At 38.7% G+C, this 17,389-nt stretch overlaps 1 protein-coding gene across 1 annotated transcript in view; it reads left to right on the forward strand.

Moving 5' to 3' along the window:
• DNAH7 (dynein axonemal heavy chain 7) overlaps window positions 1–17,389 on the forward strand; it is a 4,771,155-nt gene that overhangs the window by 4,033,719 nt on the left and 720,047 nt on the right. Inside the window, exon 53 of the mRNA XM_044073696.1 lies at window positions 1,465–1,665. Coding sequence (XP_043929631.1) covers window positions 1,465–1,665 — 201 coding nt within the window. The remainder of the gene's footprint in view (window positions 1–1,464; window positions 1,666–17,389) is intronic.

A 17,389-nucleotide genomic window follows, 5' to 3' on the forward strand; every position in this document is an offset into this window, starting at 1 on the left:
CTTTACTTCACTTCACTCCCTTTCCTTTGCCTATACACTGGACCTCATAATAATGTTGGTGACATTATGGCACTTTAGGAGCTCATCCCTAGTATCCAGTGGTTCCCTCATGATCTTAATAGTAACACTGCTACCATCACAGTAATGTATTTTCTAGTGGTCTACTGGTTCTCCCCGTCCCCCGATCCCCATACTGTGGTTGGTGCCATTACAGCACTGAGCAGTTGTGTTATGTGTTCCTGCAATCACTTCCATGCTGCTCTGTGCCTTAGGGCACTATTCCCTGATGTTCAATGCATCCCTCATCCCTGTAGTAATGTTGATGCCAGTACAGTATAGTATAGTGTATCCCCCCATTCCCCATTGTAATGGTAGTACCACTATGGCATTTTTGAACATTATTCTCGCTATTACCCGCGGTGGTGGTGCTGCGGTAGCGTTGTCGCCTCACACTAAGACGTTGTCCGGTTCGATTCTCAGCTAGAGCATCTTATGCGTGGAGACATGCGTGAATGGGCGTACCTTCATTGAAGGTTGTGAAGGTTGTGAGTCAAGGCTGGTAACTTGGCATGTAAAAATCAACTACCGATCATTAGCTGATCGGAGTTTTGCTGTGGCGACCCCTAACCGGGAAAAGCTGAAAGACACAACAACAACCCAGTGATAGACCGCAATCCTTGATCTCCATTTTAGTGAAGAGGTCATTATTGCCCTTTTACAGTAAGCCCTGATGACTACCACTGCCAATTAATGTGCAGTCAAGGTGATACAGTAAGCCCTGATGACTAATTTTTTTCCCACCATATTTGTATGCGAGGTTGAACACAGCCTTTTGGTTGTGTTCACTACCACGAGTAGGTGATGGCTGTGCTGATCTACATGTCTGAGCATTTTCTAGAATTGCTCGGCCATGTGGATGGCTTTCTGGATGTGGTTCTAGGGAGAGAGTGCATGACTAATTAGCATATGCCTCTCCTGGAATGCCTCATTAGCATTCTGCATGTGCACAGGGCCAGCTCTTCACTGTTCTGTACGTCTTCATGTTGGAGGATGATGCAGCACCATGTAAAAATACTTCATAAATACAAAAAACCTACAGGGATGTGTACATGGCTGCATACATGTCATGGTGGATTTATGAATCTAGCCCTATATCTATTGTTAAACTTAAAACTGCACTGAAAGCAGCAGAATATTTCAAGTACACAACAAAACAATCCATTTTATTTATGTAATGGTTTAACTAACTTAAAACTGCACTGAAAACTGAATAATCTTTTATGTACACAACAAAACAAGGCATTTAATTCATGATATGTTTTTAAGTAAGGCTTAATCATTAGCCTTTAGAATATAAACAATGGGTGCATACTGGAAGGGTAATGTTGCCCTTATAATGTATGACTTTTATTCCTTAAAGAATTAATTCATAATGTCTTTGATTTATGTCTCTCTCTTTCCTAGGAGTTAAATCCTGATACCACTCATCCAGATTTCCGAATGTGGTTGACTAGTTATCCTTCTCCAAATTTCCCAGTGTCTGTTCTACAGAATGGAGTAAAGATGACCAATGAGGCACCAAAAGGACTGAGGGCAAATGTTATCCGTTCCTACTTGATGGACCCCATTTCTGATCCAGAGTTCTTTAACAGCTGCAAAAAACCTGTTAGTACTTCATAATTGTTATTGTTGTTTTTGACATTTAATACAATTGTAATATTAATAATATTGTACCCATTAACAACCACTCCACACAAGTGTTTGTGTCCAGTAACACCCTCTCCATCCATGTGCTTAGACACCTAACTAACAGCTAGTTTGAAGTAAACCACTGACATATTTGGAAACTTTCTTATGTAGCTAACAGCAAGTATGAGAAAGGAAGGGCATCTTTTAGAAAGGTAGGATTCTGAGTAATTTAGATTTAATTCCAACACAACAAAGCTGACCAAAAAGGCAATAAAGGTCCGGTAAAAGAAAATCATCAGCAACAACAAATCCTTTGGTCAGTTTTATCTTCTGAGACTGTTCCTTTTAGTACATATAAAAAACTGAATACCTTCTGTCCACCTTTGACAGCATCTATTGACTAATATTTTTGTTAATTTGAATTGAAAAGAGATGGAAACCCTAAATAGTCTCAGGAGTAATGTTGATATTCAGATTCGACCTGCTGATAAGGGTGGGGCTATTGTCATTTTTGATAAGGTGGTCTATAATGATAAAATGTTTAATATATTATCTGAGAGCGATATCTATTTAAGAATATATCCTGCTTCTTTACAAAGGCTGATTCAACATGTTAAAGATGAGCTATATAACCTGTTAATGAAAAGACATATTGATCTTGAACTCTGACTATTTTGTTGTTGAACATCTCTTGTTACCATTGATTTATGGACTACCTAGGGTACATACAGACTTTCTGGACCCTCCACTCTGGCCAATTGTTTCTGGTAATGGTTGGTTAACAGAGCCCCTCTCCATTTTCATTGAACACAAGTTGAGAACTGTTGTTAATGCGGCACCTACTGTTTTAAAGGATACCCAGCACTTTTTAGAACGTTTATTTGAGTTTAGTTTGAACTATGATATCTCCAACTGTATGTTTGTTGCGCTTGATGTTAACACAGTCTTTACAGTGATTCCAAATATGGAGGGGTTGAGGCTGTTAGACTCTTTTTACATAAGTTTAGTGGCTATTCTAGTGATCAGATCTTTTTAATATGTGCATTGTTGGATCTTGGTCTTAGAAAATAATGCTTTCATGTTTATAGACCATATATATCTGCAGATGGTTGGCATGGCTATGGGCACTTCATGAGCCAACAGCTACACCAAACTTGTGATGGCTAACTGGGAGGATGGATTTGTACTTGGTCAGCATGCGTTTACAAAGCATTTAAAAAATTTTAAAAGATTTGTTGATGGCATATATCTTTTATGGGAGGGGTCTATAGTAGACTTTGACCTGTTCCTTACATATCTTGAATCAACTACTGACTATTTTAGGCTTACAAAACATGTGGGCATGTATGATATTGATTTTCTAGATGTACATCTTTCTAAAGGTTAAAGCGGTAAGTTGGAAACCTCTATATATAGAAAGCCTTGTAGAAAAAATACTGTATTACATCGCATGAGTATGCATCCTGGTTATGTATTTAGGAATATTGCTATGAATCAAACATTTAGGGCTTCTAGACTACATACAAATGATGATTTTTCCATCAAGCCTCTGAAAACATGTGACATGAATTGCTTGATCGAGGTTATTCTGAACGTGATTTTGGTACAGTGGATAAATTGATAGGTAAAGCTAGGAACAAATCAGTTAGACCTTATTTTTCTAGTGTACAATATGATTCATGTCCTAGGAAGAAGTTAACATTCTGTCCATCTGTTGGACCACTTCTAACTTTTACCAGTGATATTAGTATGGTCTATGATGTACGAAGAAACTGGCCAATCTTGACATCTGATGATAAAATTCTTAATATTGTGGGGCAGGTACCCAAATGTTGTTTTAAGAATAGTATGTCACTTAAAAGACAACTATGTTATAGTAATAATAGAAGGTCTGTATCACGTTCAGAGAGAAAGGGGACTTATGCTTGCTGTAATTATGCAGCCTGCCTGTATATTTCTAGATATCGAATATTTGTACATCCATCTACCAGTTATATATTTAATCCAAAATTTTATGCAGACTGTTCCACTAGGTGTATAGTGTATCTTACTATCTGTGACAAATGCTGTTGTTTTTTATGTCGGTTAAGACCTGTAGGTCATTCAGAGAATGTATACTTGAACATGTTAGATATATTAGGAACAAAGATGTCATGACTGCTTTGTTTAGACACATATCTGATTTTAATGATCATTTGTTTAGTTTTTTGGTATTACAATGTATATTTCAGAGCAATAGGGGAGGTGATGTTAATAATAAGGTGGAAAAATCTGAGACAAGATGGATCACTGCTTTGCAAGCATACAGATATCCATGGTTGAATGGGTGTGTTCCCTTAAAACCTTTATTGAAGGAATGTAAATTGCCTCATTAATTAGTTAATTACTATGGCATATATACTGCTCAAGTTGTGCTGTATTTTGTCTGATGAAGTGCCTGGTGTTGGGCATGAAAGGCTTACCTTTTATTAAAAAAAATTTTATTCACCCTTGTGTGGACTGGTATACATGTTTTTAGGTTTTTTGTAACTTAGATCTAACCCTGCAGACGGAGGACAGTAAGAAACAGTAAGATTCTTTGAAAAAACATGGCATTTTCTTGTCTGTAAGCAACTTTCAGAGATGAGACAGGAAACTGCATATCTGCATGCAGACCCAGCCAGGAACTGAAGGGTCTTTATCCTCTCCAGGTTTTATGGAGTCCACATTGCTGCTTCAGTGAATGGCTAGAAAGAGATATAGTAGGACTTTGCAAAGTTGAGATGGATGTAACAGATCTGCATCCCTCCTTTATCTTTTCACAAGTCCTATACTTTCCTGCCACAAACTGGCATCTGTATGAAAATACCAAAAGTGGAGACTAAGATGGACACTGAAATCCTTCAAAGCAGAGACCCGCTACAGGTTGGTATGAGATGACCACAAGAGTAGAAACAACTTGTTCTGGTGACTCCATTCTTAGGTGGGTAACTACACGAGGAAGAAAATGTGTCAGTAAGGTGTCTGCCTGCCTGCTATGATGACTGAAAGGGATAGTGATTATGGTCTGAATTTCACAGCATAGGAATCTGAACATATTAGTTCATGTAGGATCTAATGACTTGAGAAAGTGATCAGAAGATTGTAGGAGTTTGTGGAATTGGGAAGAGGCTTTTGACAGGTAACACACAGGTCATTCCTGTCCATGGTTTAGTGAAGATATTGTGGTATGGTTCATAGGTTCATAGGTTGGTACTAGGCTATCAGCCCTAGGGCCTATACAAGCCTAGCCATAACAATTCCCTGGCTATTTCTTCCCCACATTATTTTTACTGGACCCCTGTCTAGCAGAGGCACTATTGACGGATCCCGTGGTATGATTTCTTTCTCTCCAATCCCCATCAAATCGCCAAGGTTGGAGCTCTCAGGCAGGTCTCTGTTGTTGGGCAGTCTATTCCAGAGTCTGGGTCTGGGTCTTCTGTCAGAACCTATCCTCCAGCATGTTTTTTTGATGTGTTGATTGGTTTAAACATATAGAGCGTGTAGAGCTTTCTTTCTTCTTTAATTTATGTAGCAGTGCAGCAGCTGGTGCTTTGACATGGCCTTGTATGTTAAGCAGAGATTCCTGAGTAGACCTATATGCGACAGCAAGCTGGCATTTTTTTTTTTTAAGGTCAGCGAGGGGCATCTGCTTTTTAGGCCTGTGATTTTTTTAGTGAGGTACTTATGGCCTTTCCTGTTGTTTTGTTGTTGCTTGAGATACACATCCAATGGGGTTGCGCTTGTATATTCTATAATGATGAGTAATGTGAGACAAGTGACAATGACCTCCCTTTTTTTTCTGGATTAAGTGAGGTGATGAGGTGTGCCACAGATCCTGATTTCCTGACTGTTGGCGATGTGGAAAGGTGAAAGGTGTACCCACCTCCGTCCACCTGTGTAAGTCTCCTTCACCACCACTAAGTCTAGTGTACTGCCACCTATGTAGTAATAATTCAATTCATGTTTTTTTTCCCAAAGGGGATAACAGCATCTCTTTCTTCATTGAGTGAGCCCATGGCTCTGGCACTGGCAATCTAAAGCATCTGTTTCTTGTTCTTTGTAGAGCATCCACATCATTTGGGATTCACTCCCAGTTGTTCCAGTTTGCAGTCATCTGTAAACTTTGTTAGCCAGGGTCCCTTTGACTCACCTGCAGTTCAGAGAAGTAGCCAAACTGAAAGAGATCCCCAGGACTGGGAACCCCTGTCACTCTCCACTCACTGCTTCTGGAGTGTGCTTGGAGTTTTAAGTGGGTAGTGGTGCAGTCTGGTGTAAGCCATTTAGCAAACCCATAACCCATTGGGTGATATAGGGATTAATGCCCAGAAGCTGAAGTTTATCTTATGATTCCAGAATGGGGCAAAAAGGTCTAGGCTGCAAGGTCTAGATAGGCTGTGTGGACCACCTTTACCAGTCCATTGCTCTCAGAATTGGATCAAAAGAAGTCAGTCGGGTTTCTTCACAAAACCCAAACTGGGTGGGGTCCAAACCCTGGTAGGTCAGTGTTTCAGTTTGCCCAATGCCAAGTTCTTAAGTTATAAGTTGGCATGATATTGCAAGAGCAGGCTTGTTGCAGGGCTAAGGCTTGGATCAGTGGTGGGAACTCCTTGTGGAATCCCATCATTTGGATTAGTTGGGGGATAGTCACTCTAGTAAATGAACCGGTGGGAGGGTGCCATTAAACATGACATGATATAACATTAACGATAGGTGAGTCAGGTGAGTTGCCATAGCCCGTTATAGTATCTGGTCCTTAAGGGGATCTGCCCCGTAAAGATGGATTTTGTATTGTGCGGTCAAGCGTTTGTACCCTGGCAAATCTGTATTGTGAGACAACTGAATTTGTGAGAGGGGGGTGATTTAGAAGGGGGGGTGAGAGGGTGAGGAAATTGGCACTGAAATCGGATTTTAGAACATATTGCATATGCCATTTTGTTTATATTTTAAATCTGACATAGTTATGACATGCTATTTGTTGAGGTTTGAAAATGCTTTGTGACATAGTTATAGAATGCTTTTTGGTTTGATTTATTTGAGGTTTTCATGGAGCATTTTGAGGCTTTATTTGAGTTTTTTATTTTTTTTGCTTTTTGGGTGAGAGCCTTTGGGTAACCTTTGTTTTAAAGTTTGCCACCACCTTTTCTGCTATTGGCTAAAATTTTTGTTTTATTTTTTGTTTTTGTTTTTTACGAGGATGGATTTGGTTCCTTTTTTTTGGATGTGCCTTGACACGTTTGGAGTGGCTGATTTCATGCATGAGTGGATGTGCTTTCGACAGTGTTGGGTGTCAGTCCACAGCAGCATTGGCACTGGCTAGTTCATCACTTTTCAACCATCAACCTGTCACTGACTGTCATCTCTTCTCCTTATCCCTCCTGGTGAGAGTTGAATCTATAGAAAATTACAGTCAGCTGCCTGTGTCAAGTAAATGACAGGCATAAATGCAGATGCACTCACAACGGTCCAGGGAACACTCAAGTAATGCGCTCACATTGCATGCATGACAGTACAAGTACTACAAATATCCACCTGACTACAGGAAAAAAGCTGTGGGACCGCCTGGCAGGTATGTCCCTCTGAGACATGTCTGAAGCGCCTTCACCCAGAATGATACCACACATAAGGATAAGGTATGTCCTACCACCACGCTTGCATCCTGCATTCACCCAGAATGATACCACAATATATGAATAAAATGACCGACTTCGATTGATTCCTGTCACGATGGCATGAAGAGATGGATCCAGTATCTGTCTCTCTGGTGATTCAGGGTTGCCCTCTAAGGCTCTTGCCACCCCTTGGCCCCCCCAATTTAGCGCCCTATCAAAGGACAGTTACTTCACCAGGCTCTGCCAAGGCCTCAAAACTAATGTTATCATAAGGCATGCTGAAAAAAATGCTACACAAATGCACACTCTAGCAACGGAAAAACAGAATGCTGAGACCACCTGAAAATGAGACCTACTAAGCATGTTTGAAACACTCAGAGCACAGTGTCAATATGTAAGAGCATAATTTTCGCCCTGGTTACCAACACCCCAGCACCAAAGGCTCAGGGGAGTGCCATGGTCTACCTGAACAGAAATCCACACCACCAGGCTCGGCAAAACACCAAATGTGGATCCAGCCAAGGAGCGCAAAACTAACACTAGGTAAGACTGCAACCACAAATTGTGGTTGTCTCTTAAAATCAAAGTGTAAGTTAGTCAAGTAAGCAGACTGCTTTAGCTTTTGTAGCTTGCTGTACATGTCCCACACCACCCCCCCCACCACCATTGTGTTGGTTGGTATTTTTGTGCTGCTTTGGCTTCAATTGTTTGGAGGTCTGTTTGTTATTCTTGGGCAGGGTGTTTGTTTGGGCTGCATATGTGTTTTAGTGGGCAGGGGGCAGGTTAGGTGGGCTGTGCTTGGTTGTGTTAGTAGTTGTGGTACTGAGGTGTAGTGAATTTAGGTTTAGAGGGGTGTGGGTTTACTTGAGTAGTGTGTGTGGTTTCGCCTATATCTTGGCAAAGGTAGCTCCTCACAGGGTAGGAGGAAAAGTGGTCAGAGGAGAGGGTAGTCTCTTGGTACATGAGTTGCAGGCTGTAGGTGGTAGGATGGGTATGACTGCCATTTTGGACAGCTGGTTTCACTGGAAGCCGGATGGGGTGAGGTGGACTGTGGAGGGGCTTTTTTGCCTGAAAGTATAGGGCTAAGTGCTGGATAAATAGGTATTTCCTTTGGTATTGTACGCCTTTAGTGCATGCTATTTTTTTTTTTTTTTGTTTATAGGAGCTGTTTAGTGTGTATGAGCTTTTTGCAGGTAAGTAAGAAAGTGCAGGAGTTATGAGTTAATTAAATAAGAGAGTACTTTAGCAGATTCCTTGTATGAGTTTAAGGCTTCCTAGATGTTAAGGTATGGATTGAAGGAATAAGTGAAAAGGTTGCACCTGTTTAAAAAAGTTAAAAGCTAGGAGAGGATAGTATTTCTAGCAAGATTATTTTAAATTTAAGGTCACTTTTTTATTTTAAAGGAAAAAGTAAGGTAGGTTGGATGGACAATTTAAATAATTTACATGATTATGTAAAATGATAATGGATTACAAGTTATAAGCCAACAAAAGTAGAGAGAGAAGGGGTGATTATAAATTTAAAGAAAGGTGAAGTGGGATTTCAAAAATGATGATTTTGTGAATAAGAAGATAAGCAAAATGCAGTATAGAGAGGAAGGAACTATGAAAGACTCAGAACAGAGAGAAAACAAGGTCAACAAGAACAAAGGATTAAGGTCTTTAACAAACAGAATGCAATGGGAAAAACAGAATTTTTGATATTTCTGCTTCTTGATGTTCAAAGAATGAATAAACAGCTAGTTCAATGCTTTGAGTTTTTAGGAATGGAGAACCTGTTTGGAGAAGTTTAAGCCTATATTGGTATGATGCTTTATTTCTGGTGGGGGGTATCCTAAATGAACATTTTAAGCATTTAAACTAGCCAGTAGGCAGTTATAGGACAGCATCACCTATTTACTGGTTTCTTCTTTCAAAGGCTTAGAGTAGCTGGTGATATAAACTACAGTAGTGGAAACAAGGTCAGTTGTAGAAGAAGAAGAAGCAAATAAAATGTGTATAATATGTATTTTGATGCAGAAAAATGTATCACAGAAGAAAAATTGAAGTTAATAAATACCTATGCTTACTCTCATAAGAAGAAAGGTCCTTGAATTAGTGGCTTTGAAGAGCACTGTCTTAATATGGTGAAAGTAAAAGAAACATGGTACACAGAGAACCCTGACTAATTATGTAAATGCTGCCAAGTACATGATTTATTCGTGGAATGGACTGAATAAAATAGGAATCGATACATCCTTCCATATAAGGGAAGGGATCAGTACAATACATCATACATATGAATAAACAAGGAGGGAATGTGGTATAGCAAGTTCCAACTGAAATTAGAAATGGCATATACCCTTGCATGCACAGTGGGTGTACACAGAATACCTCCTTATGGGGAAAGGAAGATGATGGCATCTTTATGATGGAAGAGAACGACAGTAAATTTTGATGAGAGAACTTAAAATGCCAGATGTTGACTGGGACACACTGACAGTATCAGGGTCACTTAACTGACGTCACTTGATGGAAGCCCATTTAGTGGTAATTGATGCACTATGGAGCTTTGATGATTGAATTTTATGTCGTACTCTTTGGTTTGAGCAACTGTGCAGTACATTATATTAGAGAAGAATACAGGTTAATGTTGATCTTGTACCAGTGAACATACTAGCACTGAGTGCATGACACTGCCATATAAAACCAACATTGACATGCAACTCCTTCACTTCTTCGTGCCTAATGAGAAACTTTGTGTCACTCATCTGTGTGTTGGATAATTTTTGCTGTGTAGTGGTCATATGGGATCCTGTATATGTCTACTTTAAATGATTTTTGGTATAAATTATTTTCTGTGGTCTATTGATTCAAATGTAGGCCTTCCTCCTCTGTATGTGTTAATAAGAGTTTTTGTGATGCAGTATCCCTAAAGATTACCACATCCATTGCTTATTTTGTTTAGGGCCTAACAGTAATATTAAATCATGTGTTCTGTGTTAAAAATGTAACAAAGTGACCATGTTAAGATTAAATATTTGAAATAAATCCAATACAATGTAAAATCAAGCCAAAATAAAACAAAAAATGCTGCCAAGTCATTGCAAGAAACTTTAATTATACTGAAATCACAAAATACTTGAGCACTTTTGTTTGTTCAGTACAGATCTTCATCAGAATAGTAAACACCTCTACACACAACCCCATTTATATCACTATAACGAACCAATTAATTACAACCAAATTCCTTTCAAAAAAAAAATGAATGTAAAGGTACAATACCCCCATGAAATTTATACAGGAAGAGTTCAAAGCTATTTAAAAAATAATATTCAAACCATTAAAAAACATTGTATAAAAATATATAAATATATTAAAAAATCGCATATATAAATGTAATTGCTGTACATAAAATATTTCCTTTAAATAAAATATAATTATTAAAACAAGTCCCCCAGAAATCAGAAAAGCCTTTTTTAAAAACTATCTTCACATCTTCCCTGATCTTAACTGTAATATACTATTAATTGAAACCTTGTCATTAATACCTGAGTATTGAGTAGCATTCAGTCTTAATTGCCATACAACCTCCCTTTTTTTCAAATATGCTTCCCAGTCACCATCTTGTGGCAATTTTTCCAACACAAAAAATAAAATTTTTTATAAATCTCTGCATATTATACTATGTTTATAAAGATAATTTCTTTCATCTTTTTTTCCTTATAGCATACACATGCTATAAACTTTAATACTCTTTCAGTTTTTCCAGTATAAAATGAGTCACATGTCATACATTGTGCCAAGTAAGTCACTCCCACAGTGTTACATGTAAATGACCATTACCATTCAACACTCTGGGAAATGAGGCCACCAAAATATTATTGTCCTCATAAATAAAGCAATATTAGGAACATGCCCCACATTTAGACATTGTAGCCTTACCATCAAATTTATTACCATTTTCTTCAAATATACTCTTCAAATTCCTTCCTGTCTTGTGAACAAATTTTGGATGGTCTCCAGACTTATTAATTAACCTAAAGTCTCCAAACACACCATCCCATTTCCTACTTATGATTTTCCGTAATCTCCCACTTACCTCCATGTGCTAAATCCATAGCCAAGTTCAAATCAGGGCAAACTTATTTTTATTATTGCTTTTAAATTCTAAAGCATTTTCATTTAAAATGGGTTGCAAATGCCCATATCTTTCCTTCATTGCCTGACTTTTAACCTCATCTATTAATTCAACTGGGTATGGTCTAGCCAAGAACATTTCCTTCAATTTTTTAACTTCCGTAATATATTCCACATCTTCAGAAACTATCCTTGACAGGCAAACAAATTGACCCTTAACCAAATTATATTTTTACAGAGGGGGTGGGCATTACTAAAATGTAAATAATTATTACACCATGTTTCTTTTCTATAAATATTTGATGAACAAGTTATTTTTGCTATGCCTTTAAATAAAGTAAAAGCCAAACAAAAAATAATCTTACTATCATCATAACTCATTGTAAATTTTAAAAATTTTACTATATTATTTAATAATTAAAAAAATCATATAATCTATCAGTAGAACAATTCCATATAATCAATAAATCATCTTAAAATTTTACATACATGACCACGTTTTCATAAAAATTGCACTTAAGCACACAAGTCATTTCCCAAAACCATAAAACAATATTTGGAAAAACTGGCACTGTGGCTGCACCCATACCTCAAAATCGACAAAATTATGGGACAAAACCATCTGTATTAACTCTACTAAAAGGTGAGCCCTGGTTTGTTCCATTTGTGTTTCAGTATATAAAGCTTCCTGGAACCAAATTAAACCCAGCTGATTTGGGATAACTAGTAACAAATCTTTAACATCTATGGTCACCAACAAAATACTCTCAATTAATTTAACCTGAGAAAGCTCACTCAAGCAGTGCCAAGAATCTCTCGACACATGCTTTTTATAATCAAAAAATACTTTGAGATTTGTCAGAAAATTTAGCAAAAGGTTCTGTTTTTGACCCCCCAAAAGGAGGCTTTTATGATTTCTGGGGGGGACTTGTTATAATAATTATATTTTATGTATAACAAAGATTTTATGCAGAACAATTATATTTATATATGTAAAATGTGATATATATATATATATATATATATATATATATATATATATATAATAGTTTATTAATGATTTAAGTATTATTTAAAAAAAAAACAGCTTGAACTCTTCCTGTATACATTTTATGGGGGTATTATACCTTTAAATTAGTTTTTTTTGGAAGGAATCATGATGTAATTAGTTTGTTAAAGAAGTTGCTTTAGTTAAATATAAATAGGGTAGTGTGTAGAGGTTTTTGCTATTCTGATGAAATTCTGTACTGAATGAATGAAAGTGCTTATGTATTTTGTGATTTTAGTATAATTAAAGTTTCTTGGAATGACTTAGCAGTATTTTTGTTTTATTAAGATTAATTATTTCCCCATCTAACAAAAAAGAAGATAAACACTTTAGAAGAAATCCAAAACCGAAAAATACCAGCACATTTTGGAAAAAATCATATGTAGCAAAGGAAAGGCTAGAAAAGAAAAGGAAGATAAACCAATTAGGCAATCAGAAAAGGAGGCAGTGACTAATAAATGAAAAAAAGTACTTCTCTAAAGTTACTATATGTCCCTCTTTTCACAGGGTAGTCCTAATCTGGACAGCTGAACTATGAGCTACAACTGGGAAATGGCAAATGCCATTTTTCAGGAGTAATCATAAACAAAGGGGTCCATGTCAGGTAACTCCTGTGTACACCTACTTTCTTACCACATTTGATGGTGTTATTAAGCAGCAACAACACATCAACAAAAGGGTGTTTCTATCTCAAAGGTGTCTCATCTCAGTAATTTTAGGACCTTAATGTTAGGAAATAATTCCCTTTTTGATACATAGGTGCACTACCTGTTCACAGAGACTTCAGCAGTCCAAAAACCAACTAAATGCAGAAGAGATAAACAATCTACCATTACTTAGTGCCATACAGAAACAAAAAACATGATAAGTCTTTGTCTTCCATTCTTTAAAACAATCTGGCTTTATTTATCTTAGATAACCTAAATAGTGGTCCTATGTTCAAACAGTGTCCATGGACCAAATTCAGTGTAAATGTCAGTGCTTTCACTCTTGTAAGGAACTTCATCATTTCCAGAAAAGTGTCCAAAGTCAAACATCAGATAGCCTAGATTAAAAAAAAGAACACAGTTTCATATTTCATATTAAAGTACCTTATATATCCAGTCTCAGTACTCCGGTTACCATTACATTACATTGTAATGAAGGTCAGCCTGTCCCAAATAACTGTACTCTGTAATGTACCTCAGTCCACCACTGTAGCTGTCCAATGACCAACTTATATCAACTGAAAAGTTACAAATCATAATTTAATTACCATAGTCCTATAGCTGGTGACAGACCAAATACAGGTCTCTAGGAAGGAACTTACGGCTAAGGGTTCAAGGTTGATGTTGCATTCCTAAGTCAGGGTATAATTAAATTTGTTGAAATCAGCATTCTTTGACTTTAGCCAAGAGTGCTCTTCTCACCAACTGCAATGTGCCCAGAATTGCCTCCTTCTGCATTTCATACAGGGTTACATGTATTGGTATCATACTTAATTAAGTGTGGTTTTAAATTCTTTTTTTTTATTAGTCCTGTTGCTCCTAATAATACTGGAACTGTCTGAGTATCTTTCACAGTGTTCTCTTTTCTACTTACAAATCCTGGTATTTTATGACTTTGTCTCTCTTTGTACACAAGTCTCCATCTGTAAGGCACCCTTGGTGATCACAGACATGTGACAAGTGGCACCCAAGAGTTCAGCCTGCATAAATATCAATAAGGGGGGTGTCTGCCCTGATCTCCTAACCTATCACTAATTCAGTATTCTTAGTGCCTTCATCTCAACTTTAGACTCATCCTTAGAGTTAAATATTAATTTATTACCCTTATAAATAACAAGCAGCATTATGCGTACCTTAAAACAGGATTAATCTGTTTCTTCCACTAAATTTTTCAGAATTCATTAAACTGTTTCCTATACTTTATATCCTTCCTTTGGTAAATGTCTAAAAAACATCTATCTGCTGTTCTCCACTAATATTTCTGCATTTGTAACCATTGCCTCCCATATTCTATTCCTCATAGCTAAGGAATACAATGTAACTATGATAGCCCTAGGAGCACCATTACTCCTAACTACTTTGCTTTCCACTCTTTGAGCCATAGGTACTGAGGCTGGTATTTAATCTTAATCAGTTGAATTCAGGAACAACTACCCTAAGACCCTTTCAGCAGGGAGTCAGGGAGATTTTATTTCATCCCATGCTTCAGGTACCCCAACTATCTATAAATTGTAGTACCTTGATCTGGTTTCCAGTTCTAAACATGTCAGCTTAATTAACTTATTTTCTTAGCAAAACCAGCGGCTGTACAAACACCAGTACTAAGAACCTAAATTTACACCAACAAAAACAAGGCTTACCAGAGGAATAGGTTCTTAACACAACATTTTCCCACCCCTATGGAACACGTTGCCACTACATGTCAATCATAGTGATGACTGGATAGGCAGACAGTCAAAGTGATGATTGGATAGGCAGACAGAAATTTACATCAGTCTTATCGTGAATTGCCGTGCTTGATTTGAGACCAGAGCACTATTAAGTACTTGTTAAGGGTAAAGAACTACTATGTGAATCTACTTAAAGGTGTTTTTGGCTAGGACTTTTATGATCCCTTTGTTTGACAGCGGTGGGATATCCACATCACATATTAATTAGTTGGCAAATACTAATTGGCTTGTAGTGGTGTGGGTAGAGTGAACCCTATAGCTTGTGTACAGTGAGCTTTGAAGGTGTTTTGTACTCTAAATCAGCCATGCAGTGAATAGTCAGAGTTCAGATCACAATTGTTTTATTTATTTTGTTAGTTTAGTTAGTCAGGGTGAACAGGCAGCATGTCAGCAGAGGAGTATGGAAAGCTGACAAGGAGCCAGCTGGTGGAGATGTGCCAGGCTAATGGACTGGTACATGGAAACCTGACTAAGGCAGACCTGATTACAGCCTTGGTTACATCTGCATCAGAAAACAGCAACCAGGAGGACAACCAGACTGGCAGTGGAGCTATAATTCCCTCGGAGATTGGATAGCTCAACCTTTCTGCAGTGGACTTAAAAATCCAGCTAGAGCTAAAGAGACTTGAGTTGGAGGCCATACATGTGGAATTAGAAGCAAATGAGGGACTGAGATGTTTGCAGGCTGAAAAGAATGAGAAGCTGTTACGTCTGCAAGCTGAGGAACAAGAGAGGCAGAGGCAGCATGAGAAGGAGATGCTGCCTCTTCACCAGAGTCATGGAGGTAATGGGGAAGGGAGTAACTGGACCCCAGAAGCACAAAAGGTCAGTAAATTTCTTCCACAGAGGGGGATAATTTTGATAGTTTCATTCATATGTTTGAGAGGGTATGTAAACAGTATGAAGTTGACCAAGGGCTCTGGGTATGGTTCCTGACCCCCTTACTCCATGGTAAAGCTGTAATGGTTTTATCTAAAATGTCTGATGTTGCATGTTTTGATTATACTGCTGTTAAGAAATGTCTTTTAGAACTGTTTAAGCTAACACCTGAAACATATAGGAAAAAGTTTCATGAGCATAGATGCAAGGCAGATGAAAGTGTGTGTGAATATGTTGCTGAATTGAGCACTTATTTCCATAGGTGGGTGAGTGGATGTCAGGTCACCACTTTTGAAGGGCTGGCAGACCTTTTGGTGAGGGAACAAGCCCTTAGCACTTTGCCTGAGGACATGAGGATCTGGTTAGCTGATAGACAATGTGCTACTTCAGATGAGTTGGGGAAGAAGGGAGACCTATACCTGGCAAGCAAGGCAGCACAGGAAGGGGACCCCTAATACTGGTCATGGGTCTAAAGGAACCCATGATGGCAGCACAGACTGCCACAACAGAATCTGCCAGTAGTAGGGGAAGCCACTAGTCCAGGTACACGTCCAGGAGATAGGGTTAAATGTTTTGAATGCAACCAGTGGGGCCATGTGGCATACAGGTGTCCATGGAGGCAAGGTGGGGAACAAAAGGTGAGGGAGTCAGTAAGTGGGAAGGACAAAATGCCAATAGTAGGCTGTCTTGAGACAACATTGGTACTAAACTACCATCCTGCAGATGTCCTGAGAGGGAAGGATTTTGATGAGGCAGTAACATGTGCTTATGCAGTTACACGCAGTGAGGCTAGGAGACAAGCATGTGGGTCTGGTAGCCGGGGGAGACCCAGACAGACTGCATACTTGCAGCCAAGACTGGTGAGGTGGTTACCTCAGGGAGGGAGCTACTCTGTAGCAGTGAGACTGAATGTGAGCCACAGCTGCTTGTGGGTACTGATGGTCCCTTGGACAGCGTGACTGCAAAGGTAGAGGTGAGTAGTAGTACTCAGGCTGACAGTGAGGCACCACTGTCAGAGGATGCCAGACTTCCTGTGGAAGGGGAGCTGGGAAGGGTTACAAGGAGAGAGTTGAGACAGGCTCAGCTCTCAGACCCTACATTGCAAGGCCTGAGGCAGGTAGCTAGGGAGGCACCTGATTCTCAAGGAAACGGGGAAATCTGTATATTGGGACAAAGGGTTACTATACAGAGAGTGGATCCCTGAGGGAGGGCTAGAAGGTGAGAGAGTACAGCAGTTGGTAGTGCCTAGAGCCTACCATCTGGCACTTCTAGCCATAGCCCATGGTATTCCCTTTGCAGGTCATATAGGCATAAAATGTACAAAGAGGCGTATTATGCAGAACTTCTATTGGCCTGGAATTTCCAGAGATGTAACAGGGTACTGCAGGACCTGTGAGCAGTGCCAAAAGGTAGGCAAGGCAGGAGACAAGGTGAGAGCTCCTTTGATGCCTTTGCCTGTGATTGAGGAGCCATTTCAGAGGGTAGCTGTGGATATTGTGGGTCCTCCAAGTACCCCAAGTTCCACAGGGAAAAAGTATATCCAAGTGGTAGTGGATTATGCTACACGATACCCTGAGGCAGTGGCTT

The sequence above is a fragment of the Protopterus annectens genome, chromosome 6.part0, assembly GCF_019279795.1.
Source record: "Protopterus annectens isolate FY-2018-M chromosome 6.part0, PAN1.0, whole genome shotgun sequence".
Classification (NCBI taxonomy): Eukaryota; Metazoa; Chordata; order Ceratodontiformes; family Protopteridae; genus Protopterus; species Protopterus annectens.